At 43.2% G+C, this 17,714-nt stretch overlaps 2 protein-coding genes across 3 annotated transcripts in view; one reads left to right on the top strand and one right to left on the bottom strand.

Annotated features, from left to right (window-relative positions):
- Positions 1–905: 905 nt before the first annotated feature.
- On the top strand, positions 906–3,686 carry ube2t (ubiquitin-conjugating enzyme E2T (putative)). Of its 2 annotated transcripts, none has more exons than XM_076096525.1 (7): positions 906–1,145; positions 1,751–1,860; positions 1,957–2,026; positions 2,126–2,231; positions 2,342–2,440; positions 2,865–2,948; positions 3,352–3,686. In XM_076096525.1, the coding sequence occupies exons 2-7, from the start codon at positions 1,752–1,754 to the stop codon at positions 3,463–3,465; spliced, it is 582 nt and encodes a 193-aa protein (XP_075952640.1). In that variant the 5' UTR covers positions 906–1,145; position 1,751; the 3' UTR covers positions 3,466–3,686. The 2 variants fall into 2 exon arrangements, with proteins under 2 accessions (XP_075952640.1, XP_075952632.1); XM_076096517.1 differs by having other exon boundaries at positions 909–1,077.
- Positions 3,376–17,714, bottom strand: part of lgr6 (leucine-rich repeat containing G protein-coupled receptor 6) — a 36,251-nt gene continuing 21,912 nt past the window's right edge. Inside the window, exons 4-18 of the mRNA XM_076096537.1 lie at positions 17,479–17,550; positions 13,417–13,632; positions 13,187–13,258; positions 11,159–11,227; positions 10,636–10,707; positions 10,407–10,478; positions 9,925–9,993; positions 9,476–9,547; positions 9,107–9,172; positions 8,917–8,988; positions 8,417–8,488; positions 7,760–7,885; positions 6,860–7,014; positions 6,198–6,278; positions 3,376–6,075 (exon numbers count right to left, since the gene is read on the bottom strand). Of these exons, the coding sequence (XP_075952652.1) occupies positions 4,826–6,075; positions 6,198–6,278; positions 6,860–7,014; positions 7,760–7,885; positions 8,417–8,488; positions 8,917–8,988; positions 9,107–9,172; positions 9,476–9,547; positions 9,925–9,993; positions 10,407–10,478; positions 10,636–10,707; positions 11,159–11,227; positions 13,187–13,258; positions 13,417–13,632; positions 17,479–17,550 (2,536 nt within the window). The 3' untranslated portion in view covers positions 3,376–4,825. The remainder of the gene's footprint in view (positions 6,076–6,197; positions 6,279–6,859; positions 7,015–7,759; positions 7,886–8,416; positions 8,489–8,916; positions 8,989–9,106; positions 9,173–9,475; positions 9,548–9,924; positions 9,994–10,406; positions 10,479–10,635; positions 10,708–11,158; positions 11,228–13,186; positions 13,259–13,416; positions 13,633–17,478; positions 17,551–17,714) is intronic.

Raw genomic sequence — 17,714 nt, 5'->3', positions numbered from 1 at the left:
AGATATTCCTTTGAGGATCAGAACAGTGAAGTTAATGCTGGTATATACTGGGTTATTCTCCAGGGACAATATGATACACATCCTGGCAAGAACATTTGAACAGACTGCAGGTACACAATGAGACAAATTTCATAACTTTTGGGTGGATTGGTGTTGCAATGGCAGAAAATCGGATGACTTCAATTACCGCACAATTTCTTAAATTCCTCCCTGGTTATTCCCCTTTCCAAATATAGACCTTAACGTACAGCAGGAATTGAAGGACGAGTCAGAGCAATTTACAGTATTGTGTGTAATCCAGAATTATTTGGATCAGCATTTTCCAAACTCTGTTTCTATTCACAGTTTGTCAACAATAAAAACCACAACATCTGGCAGATCATCAGTGAGAACTGATATTATAAAGGAAATATTCCTTATAATGTACAGGATGGAAATTAAGGAAGCCACCTGCTTCCTTTGGGTTCCTGCTCATGTTGGTGTGGAGGAAAATAAGCATGTGTGGATATTCTGGCCAAACAAACAGTCAGAGAACATCTATATAATATACAAAGACATGTTGGTGCTGGGAGGACGCTGGGCTTGAAACGAAGGGAAGAAAACATCATCAATCATCTGAGAATAGGCTCACGGTCCGAACCATACATTATATTAAATAGGCAAGAAAATGTAAAAACTGTAGCCAAACAGAAACATTCAAACTCTGCACATGTACACTATGTACATAATTGTAGAAAAAAAACAATATCAATAGAAATCACTTTATTGAAGCTCTAAGGATGGAAAGAACACCATGAATTTTCATCATCGGGTCCCTTAGGGGAAACAGCAGGCAATATTTATTGTGATATCATCAAGTCTTTAAAAGAAACAGCTAAAACAAATGTTATCTTATTTATTGTCCCACACTCCAGTCCTGCTGTTGGCGGTAATGCAGCTCTAAGCTAGTTTGCCAACCACCAATACACGAAGAAGAAGAAGAAGAAGAAGAAGAAGAAGAAGAAGAAGAAGAAGAAGAAGAAGAAGAGGGAAATCCAAAACGGACTCACGTCGTCTGTCCTCCCACCGTGTTTTGAAGTGAGTAGTGTAGTTGAGCTGTGACAGCGGCTGTTAAGTGAACGACAGCTGCTGAAACCGGAGCAAAAGTAAGTGATTGTGAGTTAATATCGAGTAAATAACATCTTATTTTGACTACGGTGTGGTTGTTAGCTTCTCAAAGAAGTCGTGCGTTAACGTCAGCAGACGTAGCAACAGGCTAGTCTGGTCAAAACGAACACATAAATGAGTGACGCCGAGATGGAAAAGTGGCCGATGGTATGACCGTGTTCACAGCGGTATATACCGATCCCTGGAGGGGTAAACCACTACTTTCCCAACGGCATGTACCGTTTCCTGCAGGCAGGTACCTCTTGAAGGTTCACATCAGTGGTTTATGTCGTTTAATCAGAGTGGTATGTGGTTCATATCACTGGTGTGTGTGTGTGTATATATAACGCTATAGCCTAACATTGGCCATAATATCAGTTTCAGGGTACACCAGCAAATACGAAATCACTTTATTGTCCTCTCAAAAGCCTTGCATGTATCCAAAGAACAAAATGGGACGAGATAAAATAGATGCATTCCTTTATTTAAGACGCTGTGATGTGCTACTTTGTTACTATTGACATAGATACACGCCGGTCCGATATCACTACTTTGTTTATGTTGCATAATTAATCAAGACTCATTCACTCCATTTTTTTCCCAGAATGCAGAGGGCTTCCCGTTTGAAGCGTGAGCTTCAGATGCTGAGCACCGAGCCACCTCCAGGGATAACATGCTGGCAGGCCGAGGAGCGGATAGACGACATCCGGGCACGTAAGTAGTCGCAGAATATGTTCTCAACAGTTTACCACATATGTGACAAGCTCAATATGTGTTCTAGCTACACCTGATCATGTTTTTGACTTGCAGAGATAGTGGGCGGAACAGGGACTCCATATGAAGGTGGACTCTTCTCCTTGCAGATTAATGTCCCAGAGAGGTACATTTTCTCAAAGCTTTAACGTTTGTATGTTCTCTCTCCCATTTTCATGTTATAAACACAGTCTAGTAGGACTGACCTGCCGTTTTCCTCTTCTAGGTACCCATTTGAACCGCCCAAAATGCGGTTCTTGACCCCCATCTACCACCCAAACATCGACAATTCAGGACGTATCTGCCATGATGCCCTCAAACTCCCACCAAAGGTTGGATTTATCAACAACAACAAACAAAGCTGTTTCAAATTCACATCCATCATCTGGTTTTGTTTGTCTACGGTCAGATTTTTATTTTTATTTTTTTAATTGTTATTAAGGGTGCCTGGAAGCCATCCCTAAACATCTCCACAGTCCTCAGCTCCATTCAGCTCCTCATGACTGAGCCCAATCCAGATGACCCACTCATGGCCGATATAGTGAGTCACACATAATGTTGCATACACAGCTATCATGCTGTCTGCAGGAGTAACATACTGTTGAAACTCAATCACACTCAAGTGTTTTTTTTTTTTTTTTTGTGAATATTGTAATACAAATGTATATGTGACAGTAGAGCTGTTTTTTTTGTACATTAGAGCAACTGAGCACTAAATAACACTATGCTTCAAATGTGCACCTGAAAAATAATTGAATATTTTTTCCAGCATGCGTTTTTATTACAAGCCAGAGGTTTTGTTAAATACCAGATTAGATTTCAGTCTGAGACACCTTTACTTCTTGTCACAAAAATACAGCCTCTTGCGGTTTTTAAATTGCAGTAGAGCACATTTGAATTGTGATCTGTTGCGTATTTCTGGCGTATACACATTTAAAGAGACGCTCACGTTTTTTTGAATGCAGTCATCAGAGTTCAAATACAACAAACAGCTGTTCACGGAGAAGGCCAGGAAGTGGACACAAGAACATGCTGTTCAGAAGAACATGGTAAGTCTTTCTGATTTATGGGTGAAGCAGTTGGAATGCATTTACTCTTGTACATGATCAAAACAGATTTCCTCTTCAACGATTTATTTACATTATGTACTGACCTCGGGTAGGTTCCATTTTTCTTTGTGGGTGTTATGATTATTGTCACTTCCTCCACAGTACTGTACTGTCCGTCATGGCATTGGTTCTATGTCGTGTTATATTTTGCCCACAAGGTGGTGCTGTTGTCCCTCAATAGAATGTAAGATTGACTTACAACAAAGTGATGCAGACTGTTTGATGATTTATATTCAAATGTGACCTCCACATTTCACCATTTTCAGTTTGGGGATGTGGGGGACTATATATCGGCAATGTCATGTCATTGTCTAAAATATTTTTTTGAATCGTCTTTGTTCAGGGAGTCGTGGAAGGCAAAGAAAATACTCCAGATCAGAAAGCTTCATCCCGCAAAAGAGAGGCTTTCGGGACACACCAGGAGGCAGTGGAGCCACCAAAGAAGAGCTGTGTGTAGCTTCCATCTCGCTTGTAAGAGCCACAGGTCTCTCTTCTCCGGACATAACATTCCTTATACACCTGGTTGGAAAGAGTATGATTTTTAACTTTTAATCAGTGCCAATACACACTTGATTTCACTATGCATGTATTACTTTTCTTAATCCAGAAATACCCACATATTTATATGTATACTTTTTTATGTTTGTGTCGTGATATTAAAGTTTATTTTAACACTAATTGATGGAACTGATTTAATGTTTTACAGACTTCTCGTGTTGTGAGCATTTGTGTTTCACAGTAGTAGCATAAGTGAAGTGGTTGATGGTATATACAGTATGAAGATAATGGATTTATTCAAACATATGCATACCAGTTGTATACAAAGTATGTACATCCTAAATAGCAAGTTGTATTTTTACAAACTAAGGATTTATTTCTTAATATATAAAATTATATATTTGCTGTTTATCATATAAAAAGGGAGACAAACATCATAAGGCTGTAGTGAGTCAATACCATGCTAGTTCAGAGGTAGTTCCATTGTATGTACATATTGCTAGCCTACTGTAGTGTCTGTGGAAAGATAGCTACATCCCATTCAGTCTGTATAACTGCATGCCTCGTATTTGGGCAGATTTGCATATTTAAGAAAAAAAAAAAAATCATGCAAACTATGAATCTGTTGCATTTTGCTGCCACAAAGAATAACATTCTCATAACCGCTATTACACAATTGCAAAGAAATATCTGACTATAACATTTCCGTGAATGAAAAACGGTAGCTTACTCTGGTAAAAACAAATGTCCTTGTGTGTCCGATAATGACTCCCTTTCTTTGAAACAGACCTTAGCAATAGCATAGAACTTATATTTATAAAAATAATAAGATAACTCCTCTTAAAATATAACCAAACAATCTGTAACCTCTAAGCTGCATGTCTCATGATCACATTTCAGAAAAAAAACATTTACACTTAAAATTCTACTGGTTCTACCTTAATTCCCCCTGGCTTAACCATTGATTTGTCAGATGCTTAGGTTTTCCATGTAGTTAACAGCTTTTGTTTGAGCTTTCTTTTTGTCATGCGAGTCCATGACTCAAACAGTCCACTGGGTAATGTCTGAAATTGTCCTTTATTTTAACAGACATGTTGTAGTGGGGTGTTTCCTTTAATAGTCTTTACATTGAAGGGAGCTTTTAGTTGCACTCTCCATTTTCAGAGGCACTTTGTTGTGTTCTCATAGACTTCTCTAGAGTACTCTACAGTCTCTGTGTGGACTCATTCTGAGGTTCTGGAGGATTGATAACCCCGAGAGGGTCTTGCTGTTTGATGATGGTCCTTTAGTGTCCATAGTGTCCCAGCTAGCTTGGAGGCTCATGGATGAGAGGGGAGAGAGGGACTCATGGCTGAGTGATACAGGGAGCAAGTGTTATGAATCACGTCTTGATCTAAACTCTTGAGACATTCCTCGTCATTCAGGCTCCCTCCTTCCGTCACCCTGTCTCTATCTCTGGCTGTGGGAATCTGGCAAGGGATGAGAGGAACAGAGGAAGTAGAGGAGCAGTGGGAAAACCTGATGGGATCCAGTTGGGGTTGGAGAGAGGACCCGCCACTGTAAAGGGCGTCGACATCAGCAAGTGACACCTGTGTCGACAAATCGGAGCAGGAGCTTTTCTCTGTCTCCACAGAAACCAGCGAGTCCAGTGTGCGGTCCCGGCGTAGCTGTGGACGCGCTTTGGGGTGAGGCCAGAAGAAGAACTGGGTGTGGTCTCGTGTAAAAAGTAGGAAGAGGAGGGGGTTGAGGCAGGCAGGCAAGGGCTGGAGAAGCAGGAGAACTGATTTTAGCACTTCCTCGCCCAGAGATAGGAGACCCAGCAGGGAGCAGAGGGAGAGAAAAGCTACCGGTACATAGAGGAGGCCATTGGTAAATATTAGCCAGGCAACATGTTTAATCATAGCACAGTCCCACAAGCCCTCACACTCTCCCCTAAGTAACTCCCAGTAAAGGCGAATGTATGAGCCTGTGACTATAAGCAAGCACAGGGTGTTCATCATAATAAGCGCCAAGGGAAAGCCAAGGGAGGATGGTAGTCGAGAGGATGGGGGTGGCAGGGGTGAGGGAAGGCAGAAAGGTGAGGACCCGTACTCCCCGACTCCTACCAGTGGGAGAGAAGCAAGAGTGAGGGAGAGAGTTAGGCAGACAAGTGCACATGTACGCACACTCCCAAGGGATGGGGACTTCCCAAAGGCACGGGCACATGTCACGCTCACGCCACACTGCACAGCTGCCAGAGTCAGCAGCAGCACGCTTGCTTCAGACGCAAACACCCAGACCCATCCCGTGGCTTGACAGCCAGGACCCGCCTCCCAGCGGGCACCGTGGTGACCGAACTCTCCCAAGGTTAGAGCGTCCACGAGGGCCAGGGTGCACGTGCACACGCCCGTTAGCAGGTTGGAAGCACCCATGCAGGCCACGGTGAAGCGGAGCGGTGACAGGTAGCCGGGTGAGCCGAAGAGGGAGAGGAGCAGGAGGGAGTTCCCCAGAAGAGACACCAAGGAGATGGACCACAAGCCCACACGAACCAGCCAGCTGCCCAACAGAGAGTCACAGGGACGGAAAGGACCTGCAACACATGAATCATCAACCGCAGATAAACAAACAAATAAATGGTGAATTCATGCATCAATTTCCTTACACTGTAGTGACAAAACTATCAGCCTGACCATCACTGAATTTGTAAGTTACCTGGAGTGGGTGAGCATTGGACACTGGTCTGTAGTTTGGATTCCTCTATTTCTAGTTGGAACTCCTCCAGGTCAGGGTCATCTGGAATAAAGCATTGTTTAGTTTGTGTAAGGTTTTGTGACGGCTTATTCTGCAGCCGTGCATATACACACAGCATGTTAGCTTGTGTGTGGCACTGGCTTCATGGGGCTGGTGCAATGAAGGAGGTGACCTAACATTCTTTTGTAATGAAATAGACAAAAATAATTGTCGAAGGTAATTGGCACTTGCATGAAATTTGATCATCATGACTGTTTTTCTTACAATTTTAGGCGAATAAATTTGAATCAGTGATACGTCATGGTTGAATCATCTTTTGTTGTTGGAGCTTTTGATACACCGCACACTTGTTTAATTTTGGTTTTAATGGTGTAGGTATAATGGTTTTGATTTCAGCTTAATTTTGGTTTATTGGTGTTTATATTTCACTACTCAAGTGTAAGTGTGTTTCAGCGACGCTCTGACATGTTTCAAGTGGGCTTGTGTCAATAGTTCGGCAATGAGCACACACATGTTGGGCTCAGATTCCTGTCTATAACTCTACCCCTCTGTCCCTGGTGTGTACCATGTGCGGTATACTGCACATGTGCTCACACAGATATTGTAATGGAGTGCTTTCTTACAGTGTGTGTCCGCGTGGATAGGGTACATAGCCACGGTCCTCCTGTGTAGGTCCTCGTCAGTGTTGCTCTGCTCGGTGTCCCATTGGCCGACTGTCTTGTAGCTATCACAGGAACCATACACACAGCACTGGTAGGCGTAAGGCATCTCTATTACCCTGCAACCAACAGATGAAACAGTATTGACAAAAGACAGGAAGAACTATGCCACCGCAGATGGTTCAACAAGAGCACAAAGAAAGGTGCACATATTCATTTTAATGTGAGCTTGAGCATTGCTTGCTTAACTTTTACATACAATGTTGAATATTCACATTAACACTTCAAAGCATCCTCAAGTGGTTATGAATCTGTTGTGAAAAATGTGAAAAATCAAGTAAAATGACCCACAATCTCTAGGGGAAACGTTTCTGAGGTCTGGATCAGCTGACCTTGTTGTGGATGGTTGTACGCAAATATTTACTGTATTGATGATCTACAGTAATGACTTTGCCATTTGATCACCTGCCATCTCTTATATATTTGAAACTGGCTCTCTATTTTCACCGCACCTTTCCAGGCCTTCAGGGATCTTTGTAACAGGAATTAACTTGCTGCTGACAAATGCTCCCTCATTGTTGGAGTTCAGTTCAGGAATGGCTTGCAGGGATACAGTGTAATTAGTGCTTTGTCAACCATGGCTGCTTTTGGTATATTGAAGATATATTTGGTGTATTGAAGAAAAATTGGGAGCGGAAGGATAATTGAAGGGATGGGAAGGGATTCATTGTTCTTTACAGCCACAGGTTACACACCTGGGTAAGTAGTCATCTTATGTAAGTTTATGATGAGAAATAAAACATATAAATAAACCTTAAGAAAGAGAGAAAAGAATGTATGATGGTGTGTGTGTGTGTGTGTTACCTCATACGGGGGAAGTAGTCAGGACTGAAGGCCTCATATAGTTCAGTGTTCCCCCTCAGCTTGAGATGGGTGAGACCCCCCAAACCGGCAACAGGCACTGAGCTGAGGCGGTTCTCCGTCAGGTCCCTGAAATAAATATGGAATCGAAATTGAGAAAGAAACAGAAGAGGGTGTGTGTCAGATCAGGCCAAGTCAGTGTTCACAAAATGTGTTTTCATTTCCCTTATTGCCGAGGGTCATCCATGGTAACAAAAAGGCCTTGTCTCATAGATGTTTTAAACTGTTCAGACAACGCTCTATCAGATTCCCTTTAGATAACACTTCCTGTCAGATGTAGTGTATCTGCTTGTTTAGCGATACGCATACTTCACACAATGGAGCAGTTTGTATTGGCATGACCTGAGAAGAATCTCCTGGCCACACAGAGGGGTTTTTCAAACAATAAATGCATATCAGTGTTCTCTGTAGACTCAGCCAAAGACAGCATGTTTTCCGCAGCACACACAGTCGAGTATGGAGTGTTTGTATAAGGCGAAGGCTCTGAAGCACAGCTTAACTTTAATTAAAGATGCACAAATTCGGAATGCCTTCACTTCAGAAGGACCAGATGAAAGGGAGAAGAGTCTTAGTGATTGAAATGTATCTGTGTTTACTCACAGTTTGATCAAGGAGTGAAGCGAGGCAAAGGCGTCCAGGTGGATCCACTCGATCATATTACAGCTCAGATCACTGAAATAAGTCAAAGTAAAGTGGAAAGAAAATAATTGTAAATACACTGTGAATATTGTATCTCCATCACCACTAGATGTCAGTAATGGGTCATACGTCTCCATAGTTTAATCCTGACCCATGCTTCTTAACCTTTTCGGCTCATGACCCTTTAAAATGAACCAATGTCTACTTGAAACATCTCATTATACGAGGAGTGATTTTCCTTCCACAGATTGTTTCATTCAGATATTTTTACAGATAAAACTATCATGTAGTTAAGAAGGAAAAAAAGCTTTGTGGAGAAGAATGTTTTGTTTTTCATCTTTCTTTTCCTGTTGAATCATCCGTTGGAACCTCAGATATCTTGCGACCCCTTGGTGGGGGTCCTGATTTCAACCACTGATCTAGACGATGCATTTGAACAGCTACGACAAAGGTTGACTTACAGTGCTCTGAGAGAGGTGAGCTGCTGGAAGGTGCTTGACTCTATCCTCCTGATTTGGTTGTGCTGGAGCCCTCTGTTGGGGAAAAATACAAGGGTGGTAACCATGAGAATAATGGAAAAAGTGCAGGTAAACAGATTAAAATGTTGATTTGGATGCATATGTGTGTGTTGTTGTTGCGTGTTGAACTCACATCTCTTGCAGTGCAGAGCAGTGGTAAAAACTGGGCAGATCTTCAATCTGGTTGTAAGACAGCTCCCTACAACAATTCACAAAGCGTACACACAAAGCACATATAAACACAGTGACCAGCTGTGGATTTATAGCCTGGGAAATGATGGGGGTGACAGGATTATTTGAGTTAACAGTCGGCTCTGTGAGCCAGGCAATATAGCAGGACAGTCATTTTTTTGGGGTGGGGTGGGTGATTGGATTTCATCGCACAGTTATTGTACAAATGTTAGCTTGGTGGCACAACTCTCCACAGTTGAGTTTTGTGTATCAGTTTTTATACCTCTCACCCCCCTCCCTCCCATGTGTGTGTGTGTGTGTGTGTACTCACAGCACTCTGAGGCGAGGCAGCTGCTCACACAGATCCAGAGGGAGAGCTGTGAGACCGGCCCGAGTCAGCGTCCTATAGAGAAAATGAGAATCCTCTGATCATTGTTGAAGTGCAAGCAAGCGAAAGGATTCCCCAGTTCTGTGAGTCTAACTTGGTCAGACAGAAAGCTGAGTAGGTTCGCCAAACCTGTCACTGGCTGGCATAACTAGCTTCCCCCTCCCTTTCTGAGTGTCCTGCACCGTCCCTTTCTCTCCTAGAATCCTAAAACACACATATTCTCTCTCTTTTTCTCTCTGCTTATTCTTATCTCTCTCCTCTCTTTTTCTCTTATGTATTTGGACTAGGATTGTATCTCTGTCTTCTCCAATTCTTTGCTATTGTATGTGATGAATCCCCACTAGATGAAATACTACTGTGCGTGTGATTGTGGGGATAAAGGAGACACTTACAGAATTTCCAGGCTGGTGGTTCCTTTCAGATCGGGAAACTCTTGAATCTGGGTTGCCCCATTAAGAGAACTGCAGCAACAAGGAAAAAAAGTGTCAGAAATCTCTCTCTCTCTATCGCTCTCTCTCTCTCTCTCTCTCACACACTCACACACACACAAACATACCCAGACGCATACTTACACACAAACACACACACAGACTTTGTCTAACAGCTCATTTTAGCCATCAAACTGTTCCTCCAACATCAACACAGGCTGTTTTGGCGGTCTCACAAGACATCATAAGTCACACCATTCAACATGTTCTTACAACACACTCTCTCACATCACCACATCAGCACAGAGCACAGCAATACGCTAACACAACATCATTCAGTAGGCCATTACACATGTCCATTCAACTCTCACTGCTAGGGACGGAGGATGATTTAAACAGTGTTTGGGCTAACTGACTGGAATGGTTCCTACTGACCGCATACTCACAGTGTGTGCAACTTGGGTAAGAACTGGAAAGCGGACTTTCCCACAAACTGGATGGGGTTTTCATAGAAATGACTGCAGGAAAGAAAGAAAGAGAAGATTGATTCCGACATATTTTGATTCATTTGTGTTTAGGAATGAGTTGCGCTGAACATGATGTTGACATGAAATATAAATGATGTGTTTATTTAATACAATATGTGCACATTGTAGCATGAAGCATTAAGCTCACATGGTTTGGAGCTGAGGGTTTCCCACGAAGGCCCTCTCAGGGATGGCTTTGATATTGTTGTTATGGAAGCCCCTGCAAATATAAAAACATATTTAGTCAGAGAGATTATCAATATGTTTCTGATTTTGTGAATGTGTGTGTGAGTTTAGAAGACCGAGAGGCAAGTCATATGTCCTCATGTTGCACCTGCCACTGCACAGCTGAAAAACATTTTGGGATAAATGAGATGTAAACACGCACACACATGCTGTATCTGTGTCATATATGCACGCTGTGGAACATCTGCTGAAGCTGAGGGAAAACATGGTTTGTGTGTGTGTGCGTGCGTGCACGTCTGTGTGTAAGTGCAGGCGAGTGAGTGCGTGGGTGTGTAGCCAGCACCTGCTTAGGGCGAGAGAGATTGTATCCGAGTGCCACATTAAAATCACTTAACGGGATTACTTGGGATAACGCAACCATGATAGTCATGTCAGGCAGGTGTGTGTGTGTGTGTGTGTGTGTGTGTGTCTGTCTATGTACTCACAGTTCCTGAAGCTTACTCAGTGTCCTGATGGCCACAGGGAACTCCTGCAGATCATTGTAGTTTAAATCCCTGAGAGGGAGAGAAGAAGATAAACAATCGTGATTGAAAAGTATATTGAAAAAGTCCACGGCATGATGGAGGTTTTACTTCTCTGCAATCATAATTCAACCATATTTGATATTCAGTTTTTTCCGTGTGTGAGAAAGTGTGCCTGATTGCATATGTATGCGCAGCCATTTCCTCTCCACTCTGAGCGGCTGACAGCTGTAGAGTGTGAGGTTTGGATTTGACCCTTGACCTTTGCTGCTCTGACCCGACTATTTAGGTCTGTCTCTGATTAGTTACCAAGGAAACGCTGCATCAAAACAATCATTGCCACAGTTTAGTTGACGCAGCTCATACGCAGGTGGAAGGAAAATTTTTTTTTTTTTATTGTATCTCTTATCTGTACTTGAGTATGTACTGTAGATATGCTTCAGAACATGGGAAAAGTGTGCAGTGTACATGTTTGTGCTTATATAGTATGCCTTTTGCCATATTAAGGCATGTGCCGGGGTCTGCGTGCTGTCGTGGAAGATTCTTAGCCGCCCAGGTCAAAGGATATCTAAAAGTACTAAGTCATAGTCTGCTGGGTTTGTTTTTATTCGTTCCAAGTGAATGCCCTTGATGAAGTACTTCTAGATATGTGTGTGTTTTCCCAAAGTATCAGTGGATACTGTGAAATGTCTGCTCCGTCTTGTTTGCATATGCTGTTATGTTTTCCAGCAGTCCCCTGGACGGCTCCTCGTAGTAATGATTTTACAATACACACAAGGGTTGGGGAGGGTTGTAGTGATGCAGATGGTCTCTCGTATTTCTCATAAGCGAAGCCGCTGTGAGAGATTAACCCCTCATACCGGCGCAATCCCCACGTCAATGACACCTGTCATCTTATCCCGCTGAATCATCTGTCTCTGCTCGCCGCTGACGGCCCAAACACTTTAACACACACTATTCTTGTCCAGAGAGCTCCATCCCTCTCTTTCTCATTCTCTAGTTTCCCTTCATCCCTTTAAGTATGGCTTCCCTGACTTACACCCTGTTCCCTCACATTTCCCAGCATGGATAATGGCTTTTAAATTGGGTGTTAAGCTGGCCATGTGCTTTTTAGGGCACAGGCAGAAAGAAGTACTTGCTTATCTGCGCACACACACGCATGTGCCCACACATGTGCTCATAAAAAAAGGAACGCATGATTTTTCTTTTACATTTCAACAGGTTGTTAAGCAGCATGCCAGAAACGGTTTTCATCAGACCACCATGAATGTTGCAGGAGACACAGTTGAACTGTGTGCATTTCTCTCCCTTTCTTTCTCCACCTCTGTCATGAGGCTCTCAGTTTCCTGTGGTTTCCATATTGGTGTGTGGTTACGATGCAGTTATCAAACCTGCGGCACGTACGCTCAAACAGCTCTCCTGTAGCCAGGCTGAGCCGTGTTTGACCTCAGCGCTGCTTGGCAAGCACTTTTACAAATCATAGAGGAATCTGTTGGTGTTACTTCAAGATAATCAATGAGAAACTTTCCATCTTCGCTCATTTGTTGGTTATGGTTTTGAGAAAGCACCTGCTGAAAATTACCAGGACATTCATCATTATGACTTAGCGCTGCACTTCATTATTCTTTGGCCGACTTGGTACATGAGATTTATAAAAACACAATCATTTCAGGAGTTTCAAGTAACACCAAACACCAAAAAGAAATAATGCTGCATTCAAACACAGACAATTGACCTTCATGAAGTTATAGGGAGTTCTTCATTGATTGTGATTGAAAGACAACCATACAGAGTTAACGTTGATACTTGCTGATACTTTATCATCACGACGCCAGCAATGATGTTTGGGGGAAATAATGAAATTTAAGTGTGCGTGTGTGTGTGTGAGAGAGAGAGAGAGAGAGGTAGTGAAAATGTCTTGAGTTTAACTTGCAATAGTAACCTCTATCCAAAAAGCATGCGTGTGCCTGTGATTATGTGTGTGATACTCACAGTGTCTCCAGACTGTGTAAACCTTCAAAACATCTCGCACCCATGCTCTGGATGTGGTTGTTATGAAGATGCCTGGAAAAAGAGCACAAATATTTTACAAATCAGAAATGACCGACTCTAAAATGTTTCCACGCTGCAATCATCACCGCCCCGTTCTAAGTCAACGGAATGAATATTTTCTCTGGTAAGTTGAGAAACCCAGACGGTAAACAAATCAAGATGTCACTTACAGAACGACAAGGGCGGAGAGGTTGGTGAATGCATAATCTGGGATATGTGTGATGTGGTTGAGGGCCAGCGTCATGGCCTGCAGGGAGGGCAGAGAGTCCAGGGCCGTCCCTGGGATCTCTGTGAGGGAGTTGTCGTCCAACCACAGGTGTCTTAGGGCGCGAACCCCTCTAAAGGCCCCGGCAGGAACCTCAGACAACAGGTTAGCATCGAGACGCCTGCAGGGTGAGAGGAACTGAGCTAAGCGAGATAATCACCAAGTTTAAGTACAGTTTGTTTGCTTTTGTGGAACCGTGCTTGTGCGTGCATTAGTGGTTGTATGTCGCGGCAATGAAACACTTTGGCTTACAGGAAGGTTATTATGAGAATTATACATCTTTTATTCTCCGTCTTTCATCTTTGCTGCAGCGTCTTTGAAGCTCCTCATTATGATTTATTCCCATACTAAATAAGCCATGTCTAGCTTCACCAGCACAGGCATGCACGTAATGAATGTAAGATGAGAAAAACATAAACGTGTAGGAACAGTTGTGACGGGCCTGTTTTATTCTACCTCATTCTAATTTTGTTGTGTGAGCAGACTTCCCTCAATGTCCGGGGAAAGGGGAAAGACGGAAAGAGGAACAGTTTAAGACGCTTCTTCAGCTGTTCCTCCCTCATTTACTCTTTCCATTAGAGTCTCGCTGTCGCCATCAGTCTTTGACGTTTCCACCACTCATACACAAACACAACACCGGACACACATGTGCTTTCATCTCTTCAAACCTAACAAACCTTTGTCCCCTCTCTCACTCGGTGTCCTCAACCCACAGGCAACGAGTGTGGACTGTGACACACACGCCGCCATACACACATGCATACACACTGTCCATAGTGATGAATGATCCCCTCGGGGCAGAGTTGACAAGCTGAGACCACTTCCTCTCGCTATTCTTCTTTCTTTGGCCCTTCACACTCATTCATTAATCTCCCTTTCCTCCCTCCGGCCCCTCTCACACTCACATTTTGTTTCTTACATCTTCATTGATGCACTCCCAGCCGCTGCGAACCCCTTTTGCGTCTCACTCCTTAACTCTTGTTCGTCTTTCAAACATCCTCTCTTATCAATCTTCTACCGTGGTTCTTTGATTCTGGTGCTACGGCTCCTCCTCGGCCTCCTCAACCCTCGGAGGCTTCACCAAACAAACAGCATCATCAAAGTGAAATCTGAACTTGAACTCTGAACTCTGGGCTTTTCTCCCCAGGGAATTGTTCCATCAGGAGAGACAACTGTATACACTGGCAGATGCTCAGGCACACAGGGAAACACCCTCCAGCATAAATGTAAATACGTATGAATGCGTGTATGCGCGCACACAAACAGCTTCAAGAAATTTTCATCTTGTCTACTTCCTGAGCACACAATTTGTTCGGTGCTAAACATCATCCTTGTGCATCCTGTGCACTCCAACTGTGGACATTGTTTGTCCCTGACCCAAATCGCAGGATGAAAGCTACGGAAGACCCTTCAACTTTCTGTTTTGTTCTCCAGGGCAAAATAATAATTGCTCCTCTGGGTGGACCTGCCAGGTCTCCAGAAGGTCCAGACCGAACCAGGAATGTTCCACAGAAGCCAATAAAGCAGCAACTATTTCCTGTCCATCACATCAAAGTCTGAGGCACGATTACAGGAGAGAGAAATGGAGACAGAAAGAGAAAGTTCTCTTAAATGATCCAGGAGTTCTGTGGACATGCCTCCCAGTTCAATTCTCCAGATGGCCAACATTTTATACAACGAGGAACTTGAAGAGGCGTGTTTCACTGCCATCGAGTCAAATCTATAAAAACAGGGATATTTTGATTCATGTGGCTTGTGCAACTCATCAGTGGTGATTACGATGCTTAACCTGTGGGTCGTGACCCAAAACACTGTCCGTCTCCTCATAACTAAACAACAACAGCACTCAACATTGTGTGTTGCAATTAGACTGTTCCAAACAGTGAGACAAATTTCTTGACTCACTGCTGACAGAGTTCACTGCTGACAGAAGGATTTGTGTCTGAGATTAAGAGCGAGATTTATTTTAGATGAAAGCCTCCTTTATACATTTAAACATATTTAAAACCCATGTTCTGTCTCTCTCTCTTTTTACCTGTGTTTTATGTCAGTGAAAGGCGCCAACAAGCTTCACTCTCCAAAGCCTTGCCAGTAATCTTTCTCCGCTGGGCTTATCATTACTGTAATGACAAGGTGCGTCTCTATAACCTGGCTCTGTGTATGTCTGTACTGTGTGTGTGTGTGTGTGTGTGTGTGTGTGTGTATGTGTCTGTGTGTGTGTGTTTGTGTGTTTAATTACTTGAGAGCTCCCTATGTGAAAAAATTTAGAGACCACACACACACACACACCTGCTTGTGCACACATACACATGAACTGAAAACAGTCATAATCCTAAAATTCCACATACACACAGGTGAGCTGAGCCGTAGTGGTTGTCTGTAGGTAGGGCTGTCATGACATTTTAGTTGACGATTTATTCTAATAGAAGTAATTGCTATTAACGGTTAAATTGTTATTTAAACCTAAATCCATGTTGTTAATTTCAATCTCATCTGAATGATGCATTTTTTGGCAAAATAGTGTCACTTAATCTCCAAATAGTTAGCTGAAATAGTGTTTTCTCTTGATCTGCTGCACAGATTTATGCAGCTTGTTCTTAAACTGTACGTAACAAAAACGTGATTCAAAACGGTTGAATCATGAAGCTTTGTTGAGTTTTGAGGAGCTGCCACATTTATTCATCTACAAACTGAAACCTACACTGTTCATTTACTACTACCAGACAACTTAATTCTCAATTCCTTCTCTGCTCTGATTGCCAACACCTGTCTGCTCAGAGCACATCCGCTGTCCACCACACAGTCGCTGCGCTTGTACTGCAGCGATTTCTTAAATGACCCACGCTACTCTTATTACACCATGTTTCCATCACAATATTTTTATGTGAATTGTCTAATTAGAAAAGCTGGATGAAAGCGACATCTCTAGCATATACCTCCAGAGCTGTCAAACACACTGCTGCACCCGTAGGGGAGACTCCCTGCTATAAATCAAGACCATAAAGCAACACATAATATACGCTGGAACAGAAGAACCTGCCCATCAGCTCTTTATTTGAGTGCTTTTTTTTACTGGCATTGGAAGCTCAGGTAGACACTTTATTCACCCAGCTGTTACCAAGCTCTCTATTTGCTGCCACATTTGTAACATTGGCCTTAAATTCGCTTGATGCAAATTGATCACGGTCAGCTCGAACAGTCAGGCAATTATGTAATAATTGCGACCGGCATGTGTGCGTGCAGGCTTGGTGACTGTGTTGAGGGAGAGCAGGCCTGCTTAATACCAGACAGGGAAACGTTGTAGGTGGTAGAGGAGTTACATGTGCACGCCGCTTCTATTTTACAACTCCAGCAATTTGTCTGTGAGATGAAGGAAATGGCTTTACGGGTATTTACAAAGAATTATTAATTTGGAAAGCAGGGATGTGGAGTATGTGTGCGGTACAAAGTTGGGAGAGACGGGTCGGGGTGAGGAATTACAGATGAGGTGGTCCACATGCATCCGCCCAAACATTCACGCCGACACACACACACACACACACGTACACTGACCCCACAGATGAGACAATTATGCCACCAAACACTCTCATTAGCCAGGGGGATAGCGGTATGGGTGGTGGAGGAGAGGAGCGGACGAGGAAGAGAGGGGGAATTGATGGAAAATGGGGTTGTTTCACAGCTCATTGGAGATGCTCTCCCTGGCCTGCAGTGTCTGCTGTTTCCCTCATGGCTTCCAGATGCTACCATGAACTGCACTGACACAGTCAGGCTGTGGCTCCTACTGTCAGGCAGTACAGGGCAGAACTATTGGGGTATAGTCTGCAATATGTTAGCAGTACTCTATACCTGCACTGCGGTTAGAGCTGAGTTGTGTGGGTGGGTGGCCAGGGGATGTTTCATTCCCTGCTAGATGAGGTAGAGTAACATAATTAGTGTGCATGTGTGTGTAAGAGAGAGAGAGACTCACAGGGATAGAAGGTTGGGTAGGTCCCATGGAGCATCATCAGGAAGTCTCTCCAATTGGTTGTTTTGTATCATCCTGAAAGACAGATACAGATTATTGAGTTGTAGGTAATAGCTCTGTAAGTGATAGAGTGTGTGTGAGGGCACATCAAGCAGAACAAATAATTCCATCATGAGGGAAATCTGACACGAAAAGGAAAGGGCCGGTGAAAGCTTGAGGAGAAGCAGAGAATGAAGGGT

Source organism: Anarhichas minor, unplaced genomic scaffold (assembly GCF_050575085.1).
Source record: "Anarhichas minor isolate MPS153535 unplaced genomic scaffold, ASM5057508v1 ptg000003l, whole genome shotgun sequence".
In the NCBI taxonomy this organism is placed as follows: Eukaryota; Metazoa; Chordata; class Actinopteri; order Perciformes; family Anarhichadidae; genus Anarhichas; species Anarhichas minor.
The sequence above is the reverse complement of the archived record's forward strand: the minus strand, read 5'-3'. Positions and strand labels throughout refer to the sequence as shown.

Excerpts from the sequence above, each read along its gene's own strand:
- ube2t (XM_076096525.1), top strand. The coding sequence starts at position 1,752 with ATGCAGAGGGCTTCCCGTTTGAAGCGTGAGCTTCAGATGCTGAGCACC. Across the intron at positions 2,232-2,341 it reads CCCTCAAACTCCCACCAAAG|GGTGCCTGGAAGCCATCCCT; the intron begins GTTGGATTTATC and ends ATTGTTATTAAG. Across the intron at positions 2,949-3,351 it reads ATGCTGTTCAGAAGAACATG|GGAGTCGTGGAAGGCAAAGA; the intron begins GTAAGTCTTTCT and ends GTCTTTGTTCAG.